At 54.7% G+C, this 25,740-nt stretch overlaps 1 protein-coding gene across 1 annotated transcript in view; it reads right to left on the bottom strand.

The window, feature by feature from the left end:
- Nucleotides 1-1,145: 1,145 nt before the first annotated feature.
- LRRC27 (leucine rich repeat containing 27) overlaps nucleotides 1,146-25,740 on the bottom strand; it is a 43,244-nt gene continuing 18,649 nt past the window's right edge. The window contains 6 exon segments of the mRNA XM_063616488.1: nucleotides 1,146-1,410; nucleotides 1,413-1,536; nucleotides 10,675-10,802; nucleotides 15,232-15,349; nucleotides 20,536-20,632; nucleotides 24,032-24,178. Coding sequence (XP_063472558.1) covers nucleotides 1,361-1,410; nucleotides 1,413-1,536; nucleotides 10,675-10,802; nucleotides 15,232-15,349; nucleotides 20,536-20,632; nucleotides 24,032-24,178 — 664 coding nt within the window. The 3' untranslated portion in view covers nucleotides 1,146-1,360.

Genomic DNA, 25,740 nt, shown 5'->3' on the forward strand with positions numbered 1-25,740 from the left:
GCAGCTCAACCCACTGCTGACTCCAGCCTCACGGGACACCCTGACCAGCAACGCTGGCTAAGCTGCTCTGACTCCTGCCCTTAGGCGTGAGAAATGGCAAACGTCTGCTGCTCCAGCTGCTGGGCGGCAACAGGTCACTGGCACGTTTTCTAGCTTCTTGAATGGAAAGCTTAGATGATCAATTTCACACCCTTCTTCTTCTCTAATACGTGGGTTTGGAAGTGATGCATTTCTCTCTAAGCACCAGTTAAGCTCTCGGAAAGTAGAAAGTGCAGGGCACAGAGACCCATGAGACAGAAAACAAACAGCAAATCCAGTGAAGCCAAAACCTGGGGCTTTTGGAAAAGAGGAACAAAATTGATAATCCATAGCAAGAATGATGAAGAACACCAGGTCAGGAATAAAACAGGGGACATTATTACGGATCCTAAAGATAGGGAAAATAAGAGGAACTTTATGCTGATACATTGCACAACTTGGATGAAATGAGGAAACTCACTGAAAACCATATTTACCAAAATTAACACAAAAAGAAACAAAGTCTGAATAGTCTCACCTCTGTTAAAAAAATCAAACCAAAGATGTTTTCAAGATCCAATCAAACACTCAGCACAAGAGACTAAGTCACACAAAATCTACACAGCCTGGGCAGACAGAGTGTGAAATAAGGCTGATCTAGGATGGGGAGGTCTGCGGACCTTGCCGTGTCCCTGGGGTGGAGTCCACTGAGTGTCAGGCTGAGTGGTAGCAACCAGGAAGGGGTCAAGGCTGAAAGGAGGGCCCCGTAGCCGGGCAGGGAGCAGGGGAAAGGTGGGCCTCCAGGGGAAAGGAGGGCCTGTCGCTGGGCAGGGAGCAGGGGAACCACTCCCCGGAAGCCCTTTTTGGCTGTCGCCCCTCCCTCCTAGCCAAAGGTGGTGCTGCAGGGACTTCCGGCTTGGCGGGAATCAGGTGACCTGGTCTCCTCTCCCACACTCAGATAACTAAGTGAATGAAAGCTTTTGTAACAAATAACTAAGTGAATGAAAGCTGTGAGTACTTTTGTAACAAGGGCTCCAGGACAGGAGAGAGGCAGGTGCCTGGGCATGAGCATTCTGTCACACGGCTTGGCAGGAACCTGCGGAAAGAAGGGAAAGCAAACCACGTGCTCACAGTGCCGTTTCTTTTAATACGGCTGAAATCTCCCACAGCCTCAGGAGAGGAGCGTGGGCCTGTCTAAGGAAAACAACAGGCTGCGTGAAATCAGCCCTAAGGGTAACACTGAACCTGGCGCTCTTCTGGCACCACACAGGAGGCGACGCCGGGGAAAGAAGACTGAGCGCCTCCTGTCTGAAGACGTCTCCATCAGTCCAGCCACCTGGTGTCACTGGTATCTGCGAACATTTCCTGATTCTTCATATTTTGTGTTAAAAATGTATTTTGAGGCTGTGCCGCTGGCGGGCCAAGCAAAAGGTTTCCAGTGAGGGCCGCCCGTCGACGGTCTTTGTTCAAGGTTAATCCCAGTTTTAGCTTCAATACTTCATCCTGTAGCTCTGTGGCCTTATGGGAGACAAGGAGGGGGAGACGTTAGAAAGGCTGGCAGGACTTAGGGTGTCACCACGTCTCTGGCTCAGATTCCACATGGGGCCCAGGCCATGTGGGCGTGAGCAGAGCTAGCCCCGCTCCCCCGGGGCCCCTGCAAGTGGCATCATGGCACAGTTCCCCCTGCAATGGGCCCCAGCTGCCTACTTCCACCCAGCTCCCAGGCCTTCTACCTCATGAGGACACCACCCTCTGCAGGCACACACATGGCCACTCATCCTGGTGTCCCCACGGCCCCACCCAGGTGTCCTGTGCAGACGCAGGTCAGTGGATGAACAGACTTCGGGCATCGTCCTGTGGGCAAAGGGAAGGCTGATGCCACACCCCGGGCAGTGTGTTGGCAAGCATCACCACAGCCAGGACTACACCTTAGAGCCGTAACTGTCCTGGGCAGCGGATGGGGCCACAATTGCCACCCCCACCCCACAGACACAGAAGCCGTGGATCAGGGGTTCCTACAGGAGAAGGAACTTGCCGAGCGTTAAGCCAGGGGCAGGCTTTCTGTTCCAAACCTCGTGGTCCATGGCCAATCCCCTGGGCAGAACAAGGTGAGGCTGAGGAGGGCACTGCGGGGGGTGGGAGGGGGATCTTCTCGTTCCTGCCCCTCAGGCCCTCTGCAGAGTCCTAACCTCCCCACTCCAAGCACAGGAGCCCTGGGCCACCTGGCTCCCCTCTCCCTCCCCAGCTTGCCTCGCTGGGGGCACAGGTTGGACACTACCTCCAGTGCAGGTCCCGGGAGACCCCTCTCCCTACAGCCATAATCACAGCAGGTCCCTGGAGACCCCTGCAGCCTCCCTCGCCCCCCATATCGTAACTGTGGGCTACAGCAGCACTCACGGCTTCCGGCTTTGCGACTTGGCCAATATTACTTGTTACTGACCCAGTAAGTAGTCATTGATAACATTTTTTGCTTCCCATAGAAACCTGTATTCCCTGTGGGATTCATAACTGCCTCCTTTTAAAATGTTTACTTTGTTTTCTACACCTGTCATTACATCCTCTCAAACTGTAAGCCTCTCTTAACATCCTCCTCCACTGGCCAAGTCTCAGACTGACCTGGTCCCCCTGGGGAGACCCCGCCAGGCTTCTCTCACAGCAGGGGCGGCCGGGGGCTTCTGGGTCAGCTCCCTTTCTTCTGGAACTCTTACCTTCCTCTCTCAGCATCTACTCCCTTGTTTTGATAGAACAAATTCTACAGCAGCTTCTGGAGAAAGACTCTCTAGATGGGAAGCAGCATTTTGAGTCTTTGCGTGTCTGAAAACGTCGTATTGTGTGCTGACCCCTGACCTTGCAATTGGAGTACCGAATCCCGGCGCCTGCTGAGGGTAGCGCCATCACCGCAACCACCTCCCTCCAAGTGCCTGGTTCTGTGTGGGCCTCTCTCCCCACCCTCCCTGGAATCTCTGGGGGTCCATCCTGCTCTGGTTCAGGATGCCAAGCCATGGTGCCGGCACGTGTGGGCCCTTCTAGCAGGAAGCACGCTGGTTCCTTCGTGCACAGCCCTCCTGCACCCTCTCCCTCCGTCTGCTCTCGTCTCTCCTGCTGGAACCTGCCGGAACCTGCCAGATGCTTCGCTCTGCTCGGGTTGTCCTCTAACTTCCTTTCCTCTTGTCTCATCTGTTTCCCACCTCCCCTTCCTGGGGGATTTATTCATCTACTAATTTAATTTTTAAAAATTTTTGCCACATGTTAAACTTTGCCTTGGGAGTTCTTCTGGGTTACCTGAGTGTTCACTTTCTACAACAGCTTGCTGGGTTTCATGGCAGCAGACTTGTCTATTCCCACGGGGGGATTTTAATTCTGGCTTCTCATTTTTAAGCGTCCCCTAATGTCCACATCCGTCCGAAGCTCGCTCCCCAGCCGGCTAGCTTTGGCCTCTCCCTCACCTTGGGGCTTCCCTCAACAGCTGAGGAACCTCTCGTGACTGAGGCCCTGGAACGAGGCTGAGATCGGGGTGTCGGTGGCGGGCTGCTGGCTGCTCAGTGCAGGCTGGGGCTGTCTGGGGGACGCCCAGGTGGCTTCTGTCTTGGTTGGCTGTTATCTCAGACAGCGCCACGGAGCTGGCCGGCCCTCCTGGTCGGTTGTGCACCTGACCTTCTGCAGAGCTCTTCAGGCCAAACATGGCCGCTGTCACCACTGTGGTGCCTGATTGGTCAGCTTATCTAGAGGCAGCCCTGGCTCCTGCTGGGTAGGCTGGAGGAGTCAGTGGGCTGGGCAGAGTAGGGAAGCAGACCCAGGGCCCGGGCGTGACCTGTATAGACTCCGCTTCCTTTTTTTTTTTTTTTGAAATGGAGTTTCGCTCTTGTTGCCCAGGCTGGAGTGCGATGGCGCCATCTCGGCTCACTGCAACCTCTGCCTCCTGGGTTCAAGCGATTCTCCTGCCTTTGTCTCCTGCGTAGCTAGGATTACAGGCGCGCGCCACTGTGCCTGGCTAATTTTTTGTATTTTTAGTAGAGACGGGGTTTCACCATGTTGGCCAGGCTGGTCTCAAACTCCTGACCTCAGGTGATTCACTTGCCTCGGCCTCCCAAAGTGCTGGGATTGCAGGCGTGCACCACTGCACCCCGACCCCTGCTTCCAATCCTTCTGTGGTTGGTTTCGTCTTCCTGTGCTTTTCGGGCTCTGGGGCTGCATCACTGTGCATCTTTGCTGGCATTTTGCTGGGCAGGGGCCCTTCACGCTGCACCACTAGGGGGCTTCCTTCATGCAAAATCGTGCTGGCCTCCACGTGTGCGAGGACAAGGGCTCACCTGCCAGCCCCCAGATGACAGCAGCTGAGACCAGGTGGAGTAGTGTGTCTGAGAGGACAGCACCCCCACCAGAGACAGATTCCTGCACACTGGCTCTGCAGCCCTGGCCCACGGCCTCCACCTGAGGGCTGAGGTGGCTGCCCCTGCTCCGGCCATCATGTTTGCATTCCAGCCAGGAAGGGAGGGGACAAAGCTCAGGAAGTTCACACTCATCTTCTGCTCATATCCTGCTGGCCGGAACAGAGCCACAGGCCCATGTCTGGCTGCAAGGGAGGTTGAGAAACGTGGCCATTTGTGGGGCAGCCTGTGCCCAGCTGAGACGTGGGGCTCTATTATTACAGGAAAGACCCTGGGGAGGGGGAGCCTCCTGACAAGGGGGCAGGTTCCTCTCCATTTTCTCATCCTGAGGAGTGAAGGTCATTTTTGCTCCCTCTCCTGTCATTCTGGTGGCTTCTGGGCAGTGGAGATAAGCCTATGTGCAGAGTGGGCCGTGTTGACCTGGAAGGGCCATGTCTGTTGGCTGGTTTGATTTCAGCATCTTCTTTTCATCCCTCTGGGCTTTCTTCTCTCTCTGCCCTGACCCATCCACCCTGGCCCTCTAATCAAATGCAAGCTCCTGGCTCATGGGCTGGACTCCAGCCCCTCCTACTTCCCCCATTTGGCATCCCCTTCTCCCACAGGCCAGGCTCCCGGGTGCATGGGGGGGGTGCTCCCGACGCACGCCATGCCACCGAGGACTCCTTGCTAGCGCCACGCCATGCGCAGCACTGCGCAGACACCTTGAAGGAAACACGGGGGGCCGGGGAAGAAGCCGGGAGAACGAGACCCTCTGCTTCTAGAGGGGCAGTATGAACTTAGACGGTTCTCTGCTTGGGACATGCCAATGTCTCATGCACATGTGTGCCCGCCTCCATACAGCAGGCTGGTGGGCCACGCAGCCACGGAGCCAGGACTCGTCTCTAATGCTGCTGCAAGGTTTGCTCAGGCCCTGCTCTAAGGAAAGACACACTCTTCTGGCAAAGCCCAAGACTTCACCTGCAGGGAGGGCCGGCATGATCGTCTCGCCAGCATTATACAAACAGGTTCCCTACTGAGTCTAAAGAACACAGTACTTTCTTTTTTGCTAGTGGGCCTGTGTAGACAGCAGAAAAAGGGAGGGTCATTTGAAATGGACTGAGCCTACAGGAGGTCCAGGTGCTCAGAAGGCAAATTTCAGAAAAAACTATAATTAAGATCGTTTCCTAAAAATGAGGCCATCAGGCGGCACGGATGCCTGCCACGCTGTTCTGGCCTGTCTCAGAGGGCCGCTTCTCCCCTGGCCCACCCACCCGGCCCTCTGTGAGAGGCAGTGGGACAGAGGAGAAGGATGGCTGGAGCTTGTGGACAGCCAACACCACCTGTCTCAACACAATTCACCTCCTCTAGGGCAGGATCAGCTGCTTCCCAACTCATTCTTGGGAGTTTTAAAACCCCTTCCTCTGGCTCTCCCAAGCCAGGACTGAAGTGAAGGGACCCACCTCACGGGCATCCTCTGGGCTCAAGTGCTGCGGGGAGCCTGTCATGGAAAGTTAGTAGGTGTTTATGTCCCTGTCTCCTGGGCAGGGTGACATAGCACATCCCTCCCTGGATCTTGGCAGTAACTTGGCATGGGGCACACAACAGGAGCCGGTGCTGGTGACCTGAACCCTTCATCAGGAACTTCATATGAAGTTTTTTTAATCACAGAAAAACACGAGACAGGCATCAAAGCACAAGGTGAATCTGTGGCAATTCATGTCCCCAAGAAGACAGTGCAGTATTTGGACCTTGGCTTTGCATTCAGACATACCCAGGTTGGACTGAAAGCTCCACCATTTACAGTGTCACCATGGGGCCAGTTACGGCACCTCCGTGAGTCTCGCTTTTCTGACCTGTGAAATGAGCGGCACCGCCTTCCTCCTAAGGTGGCATGAAAGTCAATGAAGAGACAGGTGTGGCCTGGGGTAAGCATTTGAGATCAACCGCCAGTGTCCTTCTGGGTCATTCTCTTGTCTCACGGCCCCCCTTCTCTGCATGTAACCAGGGTGGGGGAGCACAGGAGAACAGTGGGGGACACAAGAGCCAGCTCTCAGGTTTCAGATTTCCAAGCAGACTTTAAAAATCCCGGACTTGAGTTTTTTAGAGCAGCCTTCATCCCACACTGGAGTGGTACACTCGAGGCGTGCACACGGACACACTGTTACCACGACCCAGAGTCCACAGTCGACACGCGGGCTCCCGTGTGGGGTGGCACAGTCCGTGGGGTTTAGACAAACGCATCATCACATAGATCCAACAATACAGCATCACGAAGAGTAGTTTTACTGCCCTAAAACCCTTTGTGTTCTGCTGATTCACCCCTCAATATCCTACTACCCCTACCCGGGCCACCACGATCCTTTTACCATCTCCATCTGTGTACGGCCTTTTCACGCTGTCACGTCAGCTCCCCCGTGTCTTCTCATTGCTGATGGCTCGTTTCCTTTCAGTGCTAAGCAACGTTCCACTATCTGCATGTTCCAGTTTATCCAGTCACCTGCTGAAGGACATCTTGGGTGCTTCTAAGTTTTGGCAATTATGAAAAAAGCTGCTATGTCTGTGTGCAGGTTTTGGTGTAGACATAAGTTTTCATCTCCTTTGGGTAAATACCAAGGAGTGTGATTACTGGATTGTATGATGAGAGTGTGATTAATTTTGTAAGAAACCGTCAAACTGTCTTCCAAAGTGGCTGTACCATTTTATATTCCCAGCAATTAATGAGAGTTCCTGTTGCTTCACATCCTCACCAGCATTTGGTGCTGAGCGTTTTGGATTTTCTGCATGGTGAATCTCCTTAACTTGCATTTCTGATGACACACAATGTGAAGCTTCTTTTCACATGCCGATCTGCCATCCACGCATCATCTTTGATGAGGTGTCTCTGCAGATTCTTGGCCCATTTTTTAATTGGCTTGTTTGCTCCTTTTTGTTGAGTTTTTCAGAGTTCTCGGTATATTTTAGATAACAGTCCTTTATCGGGTGTATCTTTTCCAAATATTGTCTCCCAGTCTGTGGCCTGTCTTGTCCTTTTGGCAGTGTCTTACATAGAACAGAAGTTTTTGATGTTAATGAAGCCCGGCTTATCCATTATTTCTGTCATGGATCTTGCTTTTGGTGTTGTATTTAAACACCATACCCAAGGTCACTTAGGTTTTCTCCTATGTTATCTTGTAAAAGTTGTATGGTAACATTTTACGTTTAGGTCTATGACCCATTTTGAATTAATTTTTGTGAAGGGTGCGAGGTCTATGTCTAGATTCTTTTTTGTTTTTGGCAGTTGTTGCAGTACCATCTGTTGAAGACTATGCTTTCTCCACTGAGTTGCTTTTGCTCCTCTGTCAAATCAGTTAACTATATTTGTGTGGGTCTATTTTGGGGCTCTCTATTCTATTTGTCTATTCTTTTGACAATATCACACTGTTATTGTAGCTTTAGAGTCTTCAAGTTGGGGGGTGTCAGTCCTCTGACACTGTTTTTCCATCAATACTGTGTTGGATATTCTAGGTCTCATCTTCTCCATATACGCTTTAGAAACAGTTTGTCAATATTCACAAAATAATTTGCTGAGATTATGACTGGGAATGCATGAAACCTAAAGTTGGGAAGAACTGACTACCAACAACGTTGAGTCTTCCTATCCATGAACATGGAGTATCTGTCCACTTATTCAGTTGTTTCACTAAAGTTTAGTCGTTTCCCTCATATAGATTTTGTATACATTTTGTTAGATTTTACTTAGGACCATTTTTTTGGTGCTGATTTAAAGGTTATGCTTTAATCTTAAATTCCACTTGTTAATTGCTGGTACATAGGAAGGTGACTTACGTATATTAACCTTGTATCCTGTAAGCTTTTCTATGATCACTTCTTAGTTCCAGGAAATTTTTGTCAATTCTTTGGGATTTCCCACATAGATAAGTCATCTGAGAATAAAGACAATTTTCTTTCTTGTTTCCCAATCTGTGTACCGTTTTTTCCTTCTCTTGTCTTCTTGAACTAGCTAAGAGTTCCAGCATGAGGCTGAAAAGCAGTAGTGAGAGGGAATATCTTTGTCTTGCTCCTGATCTTAGTGGAAAAGCTTCTAGTTTTTTGCCATTAAGAATAATGTTAGCTGTAGGTCTTTTCTGGATGTTCTTTAACAGGTTGAGGAAGTTCCCAGCTTATCCTAGTTTGCTGAGAGTTTTTATCATGATAGGTGTTATATTTTGTCAGATGCTTTTTCTGCATCTATTGATAAAACCAACTGATTTTTCTTGTTTAGCTTACTGATGTGATGAATTGCACTGACTGATTTTTGAATGTTGAATTAGGGTGTGTGATTGCTTTTATATATTGCTGGATTTGATTTCTGATTGTTGAGAATTTTTGCATCTACATTCACGAGCAGTATTGGTCTACACTTTTCCTTTCTTGTAATATCTTTGTATGGTTTTGGTATTAGAGTAATGCTGGCCTCAGAGAATGAGCTAAAAAGTTTTCTCTCTGTTTCTATCTTCTGGAAGAGATTATCGAGAATTGGTATAGTTTCTTCCTTAAACCTTAAATGTTTGGTAGAATTCACCAGTGAACCCTTCTGGGCCTGTGATTTCTGTTTTGGAAGGTAATTAATTATTGATTAAACTCCTGTAATAGATACGAGCATATTCATTTCTTCTGTAAGTTTTGGCAGATGTTGTCTTTCAAGGGATTCACCTATTTCACTAACTTTATCAAATCTGTGGCTAGAGTTGTTCATAATACCAAATCGACTTTTGTGTCCATAATGTGAAGTGATGGGTTAAGACACAGATGTTTTGAAGCCCTAAGAGGCAGGGTTTGGGTGTCCAAGGACAAGGTCATACTCATAAATGATGGATTTAGAGAGAATAAGAGTTTATCTAAAGGCAGATACAAACTCCCTGGGCTGAGGAGGAAGAGTCTCAGAAGAGGGGTCTGAGTCATGTTGGGTGGGGTCTCCATGAAGTGTCTCCACATCCTGCCCTCATGCCTCTTCTCTCCCATCTCCAGCTCTAGCAGAGAGGGACACAGTGGAAATGGTGGGAATGGAGCCTGCAGATGGGGTGTGGGGACAGGAAGGCCAGGGCTGCTTCCTCCCGTGACAGTGCTGCTTGCTCTGGGGGCAGCCCGCACCAGCCTGACCTGTGTTCGGGCATGGCACACTGACCTGGAAGAGGCCACCAGCCAGGGGCCTTGGGTAGCCTGAGAGGACAGGCCAGTGTTCTTCTGGCTACAAGAAGGGTGGGGACATGGGTATCCAGGTTCACTGCCAGGGATGGCAGCTGTGTCCTTCTACAGCTGGATGGGCTGGCCATGCAGCAGTTCGGGCAGCAAAGCACTTTCCTTCATTCCTGCGTCTCTCCCACAGCCCAGGATACTCCAAGTACCAGGAGGTGGGCATCAGCGTATGCTGAGTGAATAAACAGCACTGGCGGTGGCTGAGAGGGTGGTTAACATTCCAAACATGAGACACTTCTGTGAACAGTTCTGCTTAGGAGGCTCCTGGTCAGGAGGCCTCGGATCCCCATGAATCTCGGCCTCCCTACATAGACACCGAGCGTGTCAGCCATGGTCCAGGTGGCCTCAGCCAGACCCCTCTCTGCAGTGACGCCCCTCATGGCCCAGCCCTGGGCCCAGAGCCTGGATCAGCTGGGTGCAAAGCCTCAAGCAAGGACCCCACAGACATGTGCAGAGGACTGGTTCCTGGTCCCTGTCAGCAGGCCGCCACTCCTGCCATCAGATTCCCAGTGCTGAGATGCCGAAGCCCGCCATGTGGCCCGGCACATTTGAGGGTGCAGCCCCTCAGCTGAAATATTTTCCTTCTCACGTGACCAACTGTAATTCTGGGAATTTCTATACCTCATAAGGCACATTCCACACAGTCCCACAGTTTTAGAGAGCACATGCTCTGAAGAGGCACAGTGAGTTCTCTTCATTTTTAATAAAACAATGTTTTAGGCTGGGCACAGTGGCCCAGCACTTTGGGAGGCCAAGGCAAGTGGATCACTTGAGGCCAGGAGTTCAAGACAAGGCTAGCCAACATGGCAAAACCCCATCTCTGTTAAAAATACAAAAATTAGCCGGGCGTGGTGGCGTACACTTGTCCCAGCTACTAGGGAGGCTGAGGCAGGAGAATCGCTTGAACCTGGGAGGCAGAGGCTGCAGTGAGCCGAGATTGTGCCACCGCACTCCAGCCTGGGTGACAGAACAAGACTCCATCTCAAAAAAACAAAAACAAAACAAAACAAAAAAACACTCCACAATTTTTTAAACAGAACCAAGAAATCCTTACAATTTCCAGATCCTTGGTAGCCTTCCTCATCTCCTCCAGCGGGGCCTGGCCATGGAATCTTCTTTGCTCATGCATTTCGGGGACGTGCTGTTTTATCTTCTCTTCTAAATTTCCCTCCTGGAGGGCACCGAGAACCAAAGGAGAAAAAGGGAAATGATTTGACACATTTACTCTCATCCTAGCAACTCCCACCGTAACCAGGGAGAAAGCGTGTGCCTTTCTTCCCAGACCAAACAGCAGTCCTGAGGCTCCCGCACAGCTGTGCCAGTTACTGTGGAGCTACCCTGGGCCTCCCCCGCACCCACTCTCCTCCAGACTCACGCCGGAGGCCTGGGCTGCCTCTCCCATCCCTTCTTCAGTAGTTCAGACGCTGCCAGAACACACATTATTCTTATTTAAAAACCTCAAATTGATTTAAGATATGACACATTTAGGACACTGCACACGGTGCCACATGAAGGGAAAAGCAGGTTTCTGTTCCCACATGGAATACACGGTTTTCCTAAATCCTTAAACAAACAGAAAAGTGTATTCAATTATGATTTTAAACATATTTTCTGTTAGCACTGGGGCTCAGGGGTTTGGGGTTCCTTTAATTTTAAAGACAATGACTCAGGGTGGTAGAAAGAGCCGGGGATCTGCTGCAGGCGAGCTGTGGGGTGGTGGGGTCCACTCCAGTCTGCATGAGTGTGGGGCCCCAGGGTGTGGGCGTGGGTGTAAGTGCGGGCGTGGAGGTAGGTGTAAGCCTGGGTGTAAGTGTGGGCGTGGAGGTAGGTGTAAGCGTGGGTGTAAGTATGGGCGTGGAGGTAGGTGTAAGCCTGGGTGTAAGTGCGGGCGTGGAGGTAGGTGTAAGCGTGGGTGTAAGTGCGGGCGTGGAGGTAGGTGTAAGCGTGGGTGTAAGTGTGGGTGTGGAGGTAGGTGTAAGCGTGGGTGTAAGTGTGGGTGTGGAGGTAGGTGTAAGCGTGGCTGTGGTCATGGGTGTGGTGTGGGTGCGGGCGTGGGTGTGGTCATGGGTGTGGTGTGGGTGCGGGCGTGGGTGTGGTCATGGGTGTGGTGTGGGTGCGGGCGTGGGTGTGGTCATGGGTGTGGTGTGGGTGCGGGCGTGGGTGTGGTCATGGGTGTGGTGTGGGTGCGGGCGTGGGTGTGGTCATGGGTGTGGTGTGGGTGCGGGCGTGGGTGTGGTCATGGGTGTGGTGTGGGTGCGGGCGTGGGTGTGGTCATGGGTGTGGTGTGGGTGCGGGCGTGGGTGTGGTCATGGGTGTGGTGTGGGTGCGGGCGTGGGTGTGGTCATGGGTGTGGTGTGGGTGCGGGTGTGGCTGTGGTCGTGGGTGTGGTGTGGGTGCGGGCGTGGGTGTGGTGTGGGTGCGGGCGTGGGTGTGGTGTGGGTGTGGGCGTGGGTGTGGTGTGGGTGTGGTGTGGGTGTGGTGTGGGTGCGGGCGTGGGTGCGGGCGTGGGTGTGGTGTGGGTGTGGCGTGGCTGTGGTCATGGGTGTGGTGTGGGTGCGGGCGTGGGTGCGGGCGTGGGTGTGGTGTGGGTGCGGGCGTGGGTGTGGTGTGGGTGTGGTCATGGGTGTGGTGTGGGTGCGGGCGTGGGTGTGGTGTGGGTGTGGTGTGGGTGTGGCGTGGGTGTGGCGTGGGTGTGGGCGTGGGTGTGGTGTGGGTGTGGGCGTGGGTGTGGTCATGGGTGTGGTGTGGGTGTGGTGTGGGTGTGGTGTGGGTGTGGCGTGGGTGTGGCGTGGGTGCGGGTGTGGGTGTGGCGTGGGTGTGGCGTGGGTGTGGCGTGGGTGTGGCGTGGGTGTGGGCGTGGGTGTGGCGTGGGTGTGGGCGTGGGTGTGGTCATGGGTGTGGTGTGGGTGTGGTGTGGGTGTGGTGTGGGTGTGGTGTGGGTGCGGGCGTGGGTGCGGTGTGGGTGCGGTGTGGGTGTGGTGTGGGTGTGGTGTGGGTGCGGGCGTGGGTGCGGTGTGGGTGTGGTGTGGGTGTGGTGTGGGTGCGGGCGTGGTTGCGGGCGTGGCTGTGGTCATGGGTGTGGTGTGGGTGCGGGCGTGGGTGCGGGCGTGGGTGCGGGCGTGGGTGCGGGCGTGGGTGCATGGCTACCGTGAATACAATGGCACACAGTCTCACTTGGCCTCCCCGAAGACCCTCTCACTCCCAGCAACAGGGTTCGTGTGGGTTTTGCTTGCTTCTCAGAATAACTATGGAAGTGAAAGCATGACATCCTCTGGAGTGCTGCAGAACAGCCCCCAGGTCAGGGCATGCTCTGTGTCAGCGCTTCAGACCCCAGCTCTTACTGTGACCCAGGGTGATGGGGGGTTAGTGGGCCACTGTGGTCTGCTGTGGGCTTTTTAAAGGCCAAATGTGACAGGTAAACTCCTTGGAGGATGTAAGAGAACATTCAAATGTTTGAGACGAAATGGTTTTAGTCTAAGCCATTTTCACAAGTTTGGGGAGTTAATCCAACCTAGTTGGCCTTCGAGATTTTCCCCAAACACTCTCAGCTTCCATGAGGAACAAATTCTGCAGGAACAGAACATGTCCTTTGTCACCCACATCTCATCCCACCTCACCCTTCCTCCAGGTTTCTTACATCACAGCCGGGATCCAGGGTACGTTAAACGGAGTGGGGAGCCCCCTGGCAGACGTAGGCTGAGCACCAGGGCCAGGGGCCAGGCCCAGGGCCTTCCAGGCTCAGGCCCCACAGTCTCTTCTGCTCTGGCCTCTGAGTCCAGTGAGGCGCCTTCAGTGAGAGCCACAGCGAGCCTGGTGCAGGCCAGGAAAGTACGGGGGCACCGGAGAGCAGTGCTCATGCCCTGGGGTCTCCAGTGGTCTTCCTGAGGCCACCCTTGGCTTCCCAGGATGCCTAGGAGGTGCGAGGGAGGGGCCCAGCTGAAGAGTCAGCGTGGGAAATGCTTGGACAAGAAGGCATGTCCACACTGAGGTTCCGTGTCAGCCTGGTCCTTATACACGGCTCAGAGGAGGTGGAGATGACTAGGGAGCCCAGTGATCATCCCCAGGGCGCAGCCACTAACCCAGCTATAGAAGCTGTGAACGCGGAAAATCAAAGAAATGCTGCCATGAGGTGAGAGGGGTGAACCCTGGACCCCCGGGCTGCCGTGAGGTGAGAGGGATGAGGCCCGGACCCCCGAGCTGCTGTGAGGTGAGAAGGGTGAACCCCCGGAAACCTGAGCAGCTGCTGTCACCCTCCCAGCGAAGCCCCTCCCCTCCCCTCAAGGCCCAGATGGAACCTCCCCTAAGGTTCCAGCTCCGCACTAGGTAGGTAAATATGGGTAAGGAGTGAAGGACTGCGAGGTGGGGACAGCTGGCGCAAAGGCCCTGAGGTAACAACAAGCTTCATGTGTCCAAGCGACAGGCAAAAGCCCAATGTAGGAGGAGGGAGGAAAAATGGAGGAGGATGAGTTGCTTGGTCCATTAAAACAATAGAAACAATACCAGGGTTAAGTCTTTGCTGCACTGCCTCTGTCTTGACTTGTGCTACCCACTGAGTGTGGTGTCCCAGGCAAGTTTCCTAGGCCCTAAAATCTGTTTGGGATGATGAATGTTACCAAAATGTCTATATTCATGTCCTGTTCTGCTGCCCCCAAAAGCATCAGGGTCTCATATGGGTCTCATATGGTCCCACCCAGGGACCAGCCTCCAGCTTCCGTCCTTGCCTTGTGCCCTGACTCTGCTCTGTCCACCAGGCACTGCGGAGCGTGTTCTGCCCTGTGAACTCACTGGACCACCCAGTGCTCCTCAGCCCCATTTGCTCCATCCATCCCTATTCCCCAGTGCCAAGTGCATGCCTCTGAGCCCCTACCCTTCCCCTCACGTTGGTCCCAGGTTAGCACCAGGCGTCCCAAATATCCCTCCCTGCTCCCCTGAACGCCAGGCCCCTCTGTGGCTCACCAGCGATGCCTGATGGCGGCCTGTGGCTGCCTGCCTTTCCCGGGGACGACAACCTGCCCAGCAGCCTGGCCACCCCCTGGCCAGGGACTCAAAATCAAAACGTCTCAAGTGCTTCCTGACACAGCTTCTCGGTTCTGGCTGTTTCCTCCACCCCATGGTGGCTACTTTGCCTGGGTCCCCTTCACCTGGGTCAACGCCTGGCCTTGCTGCCTCACCCAACACCCCATGAGGGGAAGGGCTGAGCGGCCCTGAGGGTCAGGTCTAAGGAAGCTGGGGTGGGAAGTAGTGGGATCAGAACTCAGCATGAGAAGACCTGGGGAGGCAGCGGGGGTGAGATGGGGAGGGCACGGCAGGGCAGGGACTGCAGCGGGTGGATCTCGGATCGCGTCTCCCCTCAGCGCCCACAGCAGCACCCACTATAGAGGGTTCAGCAGCACTCTGTATCCTGGTGACCTACAGGAGCTATGGCTGGGTGACAGCAGTTCCCTGACGGCAAGGACCCCATCTTCCAGGGTTACCTGGCTCTCCCTGGAGCCCACCACAGCCTGGAGGTTCAGGGCTCCTCAGTGCATGCTCATGAAATAAACAACAGCACCTGCCCGTGGGTGGCTGGCTGAGCCCTGGAAGGACTGAGTCCCAGTCGCAGCTACCAACCTCATTTCTTTACTTGCTCGTGGCGATTTCTCTTTGCTTGGTTTCATTTTTCCAGGTGGATTCAGTGGTACTTTCCTGTTATCTATCAGATCTGTGGCAGAGGGAATCTTTGATGCCACCTAGGAAAATGCAACGAGATGATTTCTGGAATCCCAGTAGATGCTATTTTTCCACAAAGCTAACCTGCCAGGTGTGTTAGACTCGCTCCTCATCCATGAAGAGGTGGGTCCCAGGCCGCCCCAGGTAGATGGTCCTTGTGCAACGCAGTCATCCCCCCAGGTCTTGGCTAGCTCTCGCGCCCTACTGGGATCTCAGTTTGGTCATCTTTTCGGGGCTTCCCTGACAGCCCAGGCTGGGGTAGGAGGTAACGATGCAGAGTGAGGGGACCCTGGGGTAGCTCGGAAGGCTGCCCTGCATGCCCTTATGCCCCCCATGCCAGGTTTGCTGCAGTGGCTGGCTTCCTACAGGCGTCCTTAGATGGCCCTCTCCACAGGGGCCCCAGATCTGTTTCTCCAGCTTCAGTGCCAGAGCCTAGGAGACCTGGGAGGACCCAACACTCACTGTGATGTACAACCTAGGCAGGAGGAGGAGGCTAGCACCCCAAGGGCGGCGTGACCAGTGCTGCTCGCTGCTGCCCCCAGTGGACACATGTGAGAGCCACGCTGGCCCCTCCGGACCTCAGGGAGCTTTGGGCCTGTGTGGGTGCCTGCAGTATGCAGTGTGCACATGTGTGTCTGTGTGTTCCCGGCGACTGTCAGAAACCAAAGGATGACAAAAACAGGTAGGAGGGAACCCTGGCAACAGAGTGGGAGAGAAGAACTTCCAACCAGGGGCTACTGCAATGTGGAGACTCGTAGGATCTATTTAGCATTTACTGAGATGATGTTTGGAACTGTTCTATCTGCCATTCTCTCCTCCAAATGAATTTCCAGGCCCGGGCCTTTGTCTGGCCATGTAGTTTAACCCTAGTACATGCCTGACACTTAGAAAGTGTTTGGCAACCAGAAAGGGCGGAAAGATGGGAGGTAGGGAGGACCAGGGACCACCCACCAACCTTTTCCTATCCCTTCCACCCCACCAAAAAGCAAGGCACAGGCTGCAGACACAGCACAGGAAACTCTTGGCTGGCTGAGAGCTGGGACGCTTTCAGGTGATCAGGATTCTCCCAAAGATTCTTCCAACAGAAAGAAAAGAACAAATGCTAAATCCTGGCCGGGCACAGTGGCTCACACCTGTAATCCCAGCACTTTGGGAGGCCAGGGCGGGCAGACTGCTTGAGGTCAGGAGTTCAAAACCAGCCTGGCCAACATGGCGAAACCTGTCTCTACTAAAAACACAAAAAATTAGCCAGGTGTGGTGGCGCATGCCTGTAGTCCTAGCTACTCAGGAGGCTGAGGCGGGAAAATCGCTTGAACCTGGGAGGCAGAGGTTGCAGTGAGCCAAGATTGTGCCACTGCACTCCAGCCTGTCTCATAAATAAATAAATAAATGCTAAATCCAGTGGGTGTTTTTTTCTTTTAAAATCAGACACTTAATTTTATTTTAAAAGACATTAAAAGTATGTATTTGGAGGGAAGCCCACCCATCCACATTTTACTCCTACTCTAAAATATAGAGAAGGAAGACTTTTTCGAACATCCAGTTCTTGAGTGAGCAAGCAAAGAACCAAATATAAACATGAACACACCGGCGAGGTCTAAAACAGGCTGCCGCTTTGGTGGCGTGGAATGGGCTTTCTGCCAGGGTTTGTATGTCGAGTGTCAAACATGCAATTGATCTGAAGCCCAAAATATGGGCTCAAGTCGTGGCTGGTTTCAGAGAGACATGAAGAGAAGTGCAGTGCGTTTTACAAAGCAGGTGACGGACCCAGGTTCTACCCAGCCACAGGCTTTAGCTCTGCAGCCCTTTCAGCAGCTGCAGCCTCAACGCTCCCACCCCATCGAATGTACTCAGGGTGTGACCTCACAGTGACGGGTCAGCAAAAGCACATGCAGGGCAGGGGGGCACACCCCAGGACCAGGCTGCAAAGCCAGCGGCCATGATTCCCTAGGCCCGCCCAGCCCAGCACAGCCCAGCCCAGCCCAGCCCAGCCCAGCCCAGCCCAGCCCATGGGTGCCACTGGCCAATGGGATCCACCCAGCAGAGGCTGCCCAAGGCCGTGGCGCCCTCTTGTGTCCTCCTGCCCAGCGGCAGGGAGCTGGGAGGCCAACAGCCTGGGAGCTTGCCCTCCCCCGGCCAATGCATGGAACCACTTCCCTGTTATGGACATGGAAATCGGAGTTTTATTTATTTATGCTTGTCTCTCCAACAATACTGAAATACACAGATACACATCTGTGTATATAAATGCTTATATGATTGCTTTTATTTCTATAAAATGGACTCCTAAATGTGTTCAAAGAAGGACACATTCTTAACTTGGAAGGATGCCTTCTGAGCAGCTGGTGGCAGCAGCCTCCATGGCCTAAACCACGCTCCACCACCTCGGCTCCTTCCCACACTGCTCCACCACCTCGGCTCCTTCCCACGCTCCACCACCACCTCGGCTCCTTCCCACACTCCACCACCTCAGCTCCTTCCCACACTGCACCACCTCAGCTCCTTCCCACGCTGCTCCACCACCACCTCGGCTCCTTCCCACGCTCCTCCACCACCTCGGCTCCTTCCCACACTCCACCAACTCGGCTCCTTCCTGCTGACTACACAGGTGCCTGCACCTCACATCCACCCTATGTCTCCCTCACAGGCTGAGCATCTTTTCATGTATTTACAGTGGCTTAGATTTCCTCTTCTGTGGACTGCCTGCCATACTTTTTGCCCATTTCTTCTACTGGATCCTCAGATTTTTAAAATCAATTAGGAGCCATTCTTTGTATATTAGATATGAACATTTAGGCACAAAGATCTTTCCGTGGACTCTGACTACAGCACTCTGGGCCATACAAAGTATCTCACCAGTGCCTGGGGCAGCGCAGGCCCAGAGGGTGGCACAGGGCAGCAGCAGGCCTTTCCATGCGTTCAGCTGCCTCACCCAGGGCCTGTGGGATGCGCAGAACAGCAGCCAGCTACCACGGAGCCCTGCCTGCTGCCACGGCCGAGGGTCTGCCTCTGCACTAGGTGCGCACTCCCGTGGGCAGGGCCTGTGCCTGGTCCCCCTCCCTGCTCAGAGCAGGCCATCAATACTCACTGACTGAACTGCTCTATCTCATGATGGATGAGTTTCTAGAAAACCTATTTTTTTCTTTTTTAAGAAAATGCATACACTCTCGCTGTGACGGTCTCATAGGACTCAGAAGCACAACTGTGGCAGCATCGACCCCTCCTCTGCACCCCCCTCCCCAGAGCCACAGCCCTCCCTGCAAAGTCACTGGGTTGGTGTACGTTCTTCCAGACCAATGAGAGTTTTTGTGCACTGTCCTACAACTTGTGGTGCTTTAACTTACAGTGATTTCTTCAAGACACTTTCAGGCCAGTGGATATGATCACTGACTCACCCTTCTGTCGGCCACAGAGGCAGCTCATGGTCTGGATGTGACAATTTAGCCATCTCCATCTGTTGACATTTAAAGTTTCCCATATTTTTGCTATAATTCAGCTCTGAAAGCATTCTTAGTGATGTCTAATTGTGCAAGTATTTTTATTCCTGGAAGCGGCAAAATATGTATTTTTAAACTTTCCCACATATTGGGGAAATTAGGAAAAAGGTGACAGCAAAGACGGCGACTGAGTGTCCTGTGGGGCCCGGGACCTGAGAAGGGTGAGATGCAGTCCTGGTTTATCCAACGCATTGGACACTGTGAATTCCTAACTCTGAGCCTTGTTCTGAGGTTACGTAAGATGTCACCATCAGGGAAGCTGGGCCGGAGGGAGATGGAAACACTATTTTTGCAACTTTCCTGTAAGTCAAACACTAGTTCAATACAAAGTTAGACAAAGGAAACACTCCTGAACTGTCCAAGCAGCCCACGCCTGCAGGCCCACGTGGCCACTCTCTCTGCTGTGGGGTGAAGCCCTCGGGGGCCTGACCCCAGCTAAGGGAGGTGCAGAGGCAACCTGTGGCCTTTCAAAGTAACACACAGGGAGCATCTCTTAAAAGAAAGAACCGAAGAAACATATGTGACCAAATTCAAAGGCACATTTGCCTGACTACGCTCACAGGACAGAGAAGCAAGCCAGGCGCATTCTGGAAGGAGGAGCCACTGGCTCCCACCACCCTGTGCCCATGGCCTGTGCCCGCAGCCCTGTGCCCACTGCCCTGTGCCCGGCTGGACTAAGACCCTCATAGTCTGGGGAAAACGGGAAGAGAGGACTGTATTCAGGATGTCCCGTGTCCCATAGCTTAAGAGCTGGCAATCTTGGGGGATGGTACTCAACATGTCCCGTGTCCCATAGCTTAAGAGCTAGCAATCTTGGGGGACAGTACTCAGGATGTCCCGTGTCCCATAGCTTAAGAGCTGGCAATCTTGGGGGACTGTACTCAGGATGTCCCGTGTCCCGTAGCTTAAGAGCTGGCAATCTTGGGAGACTGTATTCAGGATGTCCCGTGTCCCATAGCTTAAGAGCTGGCAATCTTGGGGGACTGTACTCAGGATGTCCCGTGTCCCGTAGCTTAAAAGCTGGCAATCTTGGGGGACTGTACTCAGGATGTCCCGTGTCCCATAGCTTAAGAGCTGGCAATCTTGGGGGACTGTACTCAGGATGTCCCGTGTCCCATAGCTTAAGAGCTGGCAATCTTGGGGGACTGTACTCAGGATGTCCCGTGTCCCATAGCTTAAGAGCTGGCAATCTTGGGGGACTGTATTCAGGATGTCCCGTGTCCCATAGCTTAAGAGCTGGCAATCTTGGGGGATGGTACTCAGGATGTCCTGTGTCCCATAGCTTAAGAGCTGGCAATCTTGGCTTCCAGGGAAACTGCCTGCCCCGAGGTCGAGACCAAGGGTGAGGAGCCCAGAAAGACCTCTGCAGGGCCCACCTCAACCTCAGCTGCTTTTTATCTTTTGAATCTTTTCCCCTCATCTCCTCTTCCCTCTTCCCTCTTTGAGCTTCTAATTCCTCAGACAGGAGCCAAAAGTCAGTGAGCCAAGAGGCAAGCCCTCAAGGCTGGGGTGGGAAGCTGTCCGCTCTGGCTGGGCAGTGAGCAATGGTTCTGGATGCTGCACTCCAACCCAGCCCCACCAGCCAGCAGCCTGCACAGGCAGCTTCCTCCCCAGGTCTCGGCTCATCCTCCATGGACGGGGATGCGTGTGAGCACCCACCCGCCCCCGGGACCGGACTAGTGCCCGGTCGCCGCCTGCGCGCGCCGTACCATGCTCCTCTGCGGAGGCAGGAGTTTGCTGAGCTCTTCCTTCCTCTTCCTCATCCTCTGGGCTCGCTCTCTCCACTCCTGCAGTGCCCTTTTCTCTCTGGAGAAAGGGAAGGTTAATGTCATAAGTTACAGGCAGCTTCGAGCCAAGGCTATAGGATTTCTCTGTCATTTTACAGCTTGTGGTGCACCTGTCTCCAGGGGGCACAGGCTGGGGGCGTGCATGCCCTCTGGGTGGGAGTCTGAACCACAGCCTCTTCCTCCGGGCACATCTGGGCAGAGCCGGGAACGCCGGGTTCTATCCCGAGGCTCTGTGTGTCGGTGCTGCCAGCAGTGACTGACGCTGGGGGCCAACCGCACCCAGTGACCGAGGAAAAGCCATCAGGACCCCTTTCAGATAAGGGCACCAGCTGGGGCTGCCACCACAAGTGCTGCACGACCGGTTGGGGGTGCCTGGCTGCGGGTACTTGTCGACATAAGGTCTGTCTGTGGAAGATCTGAATGCCTGTCTCTAAGTCCCTCCCTTCAGACACTTGAGTTTCACTTTTAAAAACAGGCATCTGGCCAAGGAGGGCCGATCACGAGGTCAGGAGATCGAGACTATCCTGGCTAACACGGTGAAACCCCATCTCTACTAAAAATACAAAAAATTAGCCAGGTGTAGTGGTAGGCGCCTCTAGTGCCAGCTACTCGGGAGGCTGAGGCAGGAGAATCGCTGGAACTCAGGAGGCAGAGGTTGCAGTGAGCCAAGATTGGGCCACTGCACTCCAGCCTGGGTGACAGAGCAAGACTCTGTCTCAAAAAACAAAACAAAACAAAACAACAAAACAAAACAAAACAAAACAAGAACAGGCATCTTCAGGCCTCCCCAATCCCGAGCCAGAGTTACATGCTCCCTCCTCACAGCTCGTCGCCTAGGGCTGTGAACATCCCGAGTGACGCCCACATCTGCGGCTGGGCTGGGCTCCTCCTGTGTGGCTGGGGTGGAATGAGGTCCCCAAGAGCCCCTACCCAGGCCCAGGGCTCCACCCCCGGAAGGCCAGCTCTCCAGCCTGCAGGACTCCTGCGGTTGGTACCCCCTCTCCATCCTGCCCCCAGATCCGGCCTCCTCTTGTCTCTCACATCATCATCCTGGATGCCTGGGTCCCAGTCCGGGTTTTCCTCGACGCCTCCACCCGACCTCTGCTCTCCTTCCTTGTGGTCACAGCAGCTCAGCCCTCCTGGGCTCTACCTGGCCCACGGCCCACCTCTGACCACCTTCCTGCTGAGGGCTCCATCCCGGGTCAGTGCTGCCTGGGATCAGAGCCTGGCTGCGTCCTCTCCCGGTGCCACCTCAGGGCACAGGTGGTCTCAGCAGCTGCCTCAGGTGAGGCCGTGTCCTGACACCTGCCTGGGTGTGTCCCAGCCCCAGCCAGGCTGGTGCCCCCTCTGTCCCCACTCAGCACCATGTGTGGCGCTGGCCCTGCTGTGCTCCTGGACGAGAGCCTCCACTTAGTGTCACTGTCTTCCGGTCACGCCTTGGGAAGCAAAGGGGTGACGCTGTCCACAGGGTGATGTGAACGGGGCTGTGCTGGGTCTGGGCCTCAGAATAGGCCTGCCGAGCTGCTCACTAGGAGACTGCAGGGCACTGGCTCTGGGCTCCAGGCAGGAAAATAAAGAAGAAAGAGTTCACTTGCTCTTTGTATCCAAGAACTTCTCCTCCATGAAGGTGTGGGACGAGGCCCGAGCCTGGTGCCTGGGGGTAAGAGTGCCCTTTCTGCCCCCTGCAGCTGGTGGTGCCCAGAGAGCCTGGGGCAGGGGCTGTGCCTGCAGAAGATCTCATCACAGCCATGGCCAAGAGGGTGCGGGTGAGTGGGACGCCCACAGGCAGCCTCCTGGCAGGGCAGGTGATACCTGAGGAGTCAACGGGGGCCGGTGTCCGGACACCCACTTCAGAAAATGGTACCCTGAAACTGGCAGAGCCGAGGCAGGACTGGGACCCACCTGCAGCAGCGAAGGGAAGGGAGGCACCTGCTGGGGCACACAGTGAGGGGAGGGCAGCTGGCATGCTCGACAGGCAGGGCCGGTCCTGGGGGGCTCACCTCGCAGTGAGTGAGGGGCCCGGCTCTGTAGAGTTACCCCGAGGGACAGTGTGGGGCGACTGATGGGCACCAAAGGAAAGCCTTCCCGGTGCTCCCTGGGCCCCAGCAGCTGTGGCCCGTGGCCGGCAAGACCCGGTCCCACAGCGATGGGCTTTCTGGTGCAGCCCGGACCACACTCCCATGTCCTAGGACAGCCCTAGAGCGGTCAGTCAGCCTCATCCTTGCCCGTCAGTATGACAGCCTGGGGCAGGGGACCAGCTCTGAGGGCTTCACCTCACTCATCTTTTTAATGAAAAAGACCACCAACTACAACGTCTGTCTGGACACTGGGTGACAGCTGTGGACAATCACAGAATCTGTATGCTGAACACAGTCCCTATCACATGGTCCCGAGAGAAAATAGCACACACACAACAGGGTGGCTTCAGGAGGGTTTATTCATGTTGGGGAGGGAGCAGGTGAGCCACAGGGGCGGTGCAAGAGCCCTGTGCCAGTCAGGGCCGGGCTGCAGCCGCCCGCAGGACAGACCAGGGAAGGAGAGATTGCCGGAACCAGAAGGAGGGAGAGGCTGGACTCGGCCAGCTCCAGGCAGCTCACAGGGAAGCTGGGAAAGTAAAGACGAGGCCCTCGCTCTCCCCTTCCTCCTCGACCTCCTGCTGGGGGCCCCCACTGGCCAAAGCCAACAACCAAGTGAGGGGCACGGGGGTGCTGTGGCTGTGGTCCATGCCGGCCGGACTCCTGGGGCTCAGAGAGGGGTAGAGCCAGGTGGTCAGTGGAGCTGGAGGACAGAGAAGACACTGAGGACACTGAGCACATCGGCCAACACACCTCGCAAGGTGGTGGCACTGGCAGCAGTCACAGCAACACAAGAATGAACCTCTCTGACGACCATGTCAGGGCCTGGAATACTCCAGGGAAAATGAGGAGGAAAGGACTGAGGAAGAAGAAGAAATGAGGGAAAAGGACAAGAAAGCAGGCAGGTGTCATGAGGAAGCCAGGGCAAAGACGGACACAAGGAGGCGACCACAAGCACTGCACCTGCGCCTGCCCCACACGGAGGCCTCAGGGCTGCACACAAGTGAGCCCGTGCACGCAAGGCCCTGCAGACCACGAGTGCTGCGCCTGCCCCACAAGGAGGCCTCAGCGCCTGCCCCACACGGAGCGCTGCACCTGCACCCGCGCCTGCCCCACACGGAGGCCTCAGGGCTGCACACAAGTGAGCCCGTGCGCAGCGCTGCAGACCACAAGGGGCATGTGCAGCTCGGCTTCCAGGTGAGGAAGAGACGGATCCTGGATCAGCATCAGTGAGGGGAGAACTAACTAAACACTTCCAAAAGGCCTGCCATAAAATCACAGCCCAGTCCCAGTTCCGGGTGCCCTGAGCTGGCTGCGCGGACCCCCACCCTGTGTGGACTCACCGTCTCTGCTTCTCCATCAGAGCCTGCTTCTCCCGGAGCTCTCGGAGCGCTGCCACTCGGCTCTCTTCCAGTCTTTTTGTTCGGATCGCCATTTGGTACGGTGACAAGAGGTCGGGTAAGATGCTCCTGGAGGAGGCTGTCTTCCTTCTAAAATTACAGAGTGTTTTTAGCTGAATGTTTAACATAAACCCTGTGACGGTAATTCATACATGCGAAACGTAAAAGGAGGGCCTGTGGATCATCTGCTCATCAGAACAATTATCACGACTAGAAGCTGCAGTCACCCCACAGAGTCCACAGTCTTGACTGTTGATTTCAGGACATGTAATGAAGATGCGTGGATGGCAGCAGGACAACGTGCCCACTGCCAGCCAGCTACTTTCCCGGGACGCTTGACAGTCGGCTTGGGAAATGCACCTGAAGGATATGCAGCCTCGGGAGCTGCACCCGACCTGCTTGAGACCAATGCCGCACCTTATCTGACCTGGACAGAGACGGCCGCAGAAGCAGGAGGCCTGGCCAGCAGCTCGCCTGGGCTGGACGATGTGACGCGCCTGGAGTTCAGGTGCATGGGGTGGTGCTGCAGCAGGTCAGAATCCCATCGCTGGGTGATGTGGGAGCAGGGGGCGGGGCAGGCAATGCCATCAGAAGGCGCCTGGCCTCCCTACACACATTCAGGCAGGGTCGGATACTGTGTCCCCCTTGAGGGAAGCCTGCAGGACAGCAGAGGGGACAGCCAGTAACACGGTGGGGTTGCACGGTGCTGGGGACTCCCTCTCCCTGCCCATGAGAGGGAGCTGACAGGTGTGCCTGGTGTTTCCTCCCAGTGAAAACACCTGGGGAAAACCAGGCCAGAGACAGGGGCTCTGAGCCCAGGACTGAGAGCCAGCCAGGTTCCAGAACATGACACCTCACCATGACCCTTGCACCAAAGCAGCTTAAGAAACACAACTGGAAGCCCTGCCTGGTCTTCCCTCTGAAACCAAACACCTCGCCCAGGGGAGAAAGGCCCATAGCATTCCACGGCCTGCTCTGTGCAGCCTCACACCAGCAGCACATCTTGGGAGGCCACAGCCAAGCAGCATGCCCGGTGGCCACGTTCCAGGAGGCTGGCCCACCGCCCCACACTGCACGACCTCCCACCCTCATCTTCCCTGTCTGCACGGAAACAGCAGTGACTGTCTCTCATCTTCCCCACCTGCACGGGAACAGCAGTGACTGTCCCAGCAGAGCAGAGAGGGCAGGCATGGCCTGTGCTCTGGGACAGGGGCCACCTGGGGTGCGTGCTGGGCACTGGCCTTTAACCTGCTGCTGTTGGAAGGGCAGGTGGCCCGGGCTCTATGGAACACCAGGTTTCCCCTTGTGGTCTCAGGGTCCTGAGGAGTATGGAGGAGCTGCCCCAGAGGAAGGCGTGCTGGACGTCAGAATCAGGCTGGGGCAGTGATGCTCTGTCGTACTCCAGCTCCGTGTTTGATGACTTCAGAATGCTTTTATTCCCTCCCAATATAATTTTGGGATTTCAGGACCAGACCATTATTTACCTATGATTTTTACATAACATCACTTTTCTTGCAAGTATTTTGGACATGAGCACACAGCCTTATAAGCAAGCCCAAGCCACGTGAGTCACCTTGGACCTGGCCTGCTGTTCCCACCATGCCCGCTGCTCCCTGGCCAGAGAACACAGAGCAACACCAGCTTTCCGAGTC

The sequence above is a fragment of the Symphalangus syndactylus genome, chromosome 2 (genome assembly GCF_028878055.3).
Source record: "Symphalangus syndactylus isolate Jambi chromosome 2, NHGRI_mSymSyn1-v2.1_pri, whole genome shotgun sequence".
NCBI classification, from domain to species: Eukaryota; Metazoa; Chordata; class Mammalia; order Primates; family Hylobatidae; genus Symphalangus; species Symphalangus syndactylus.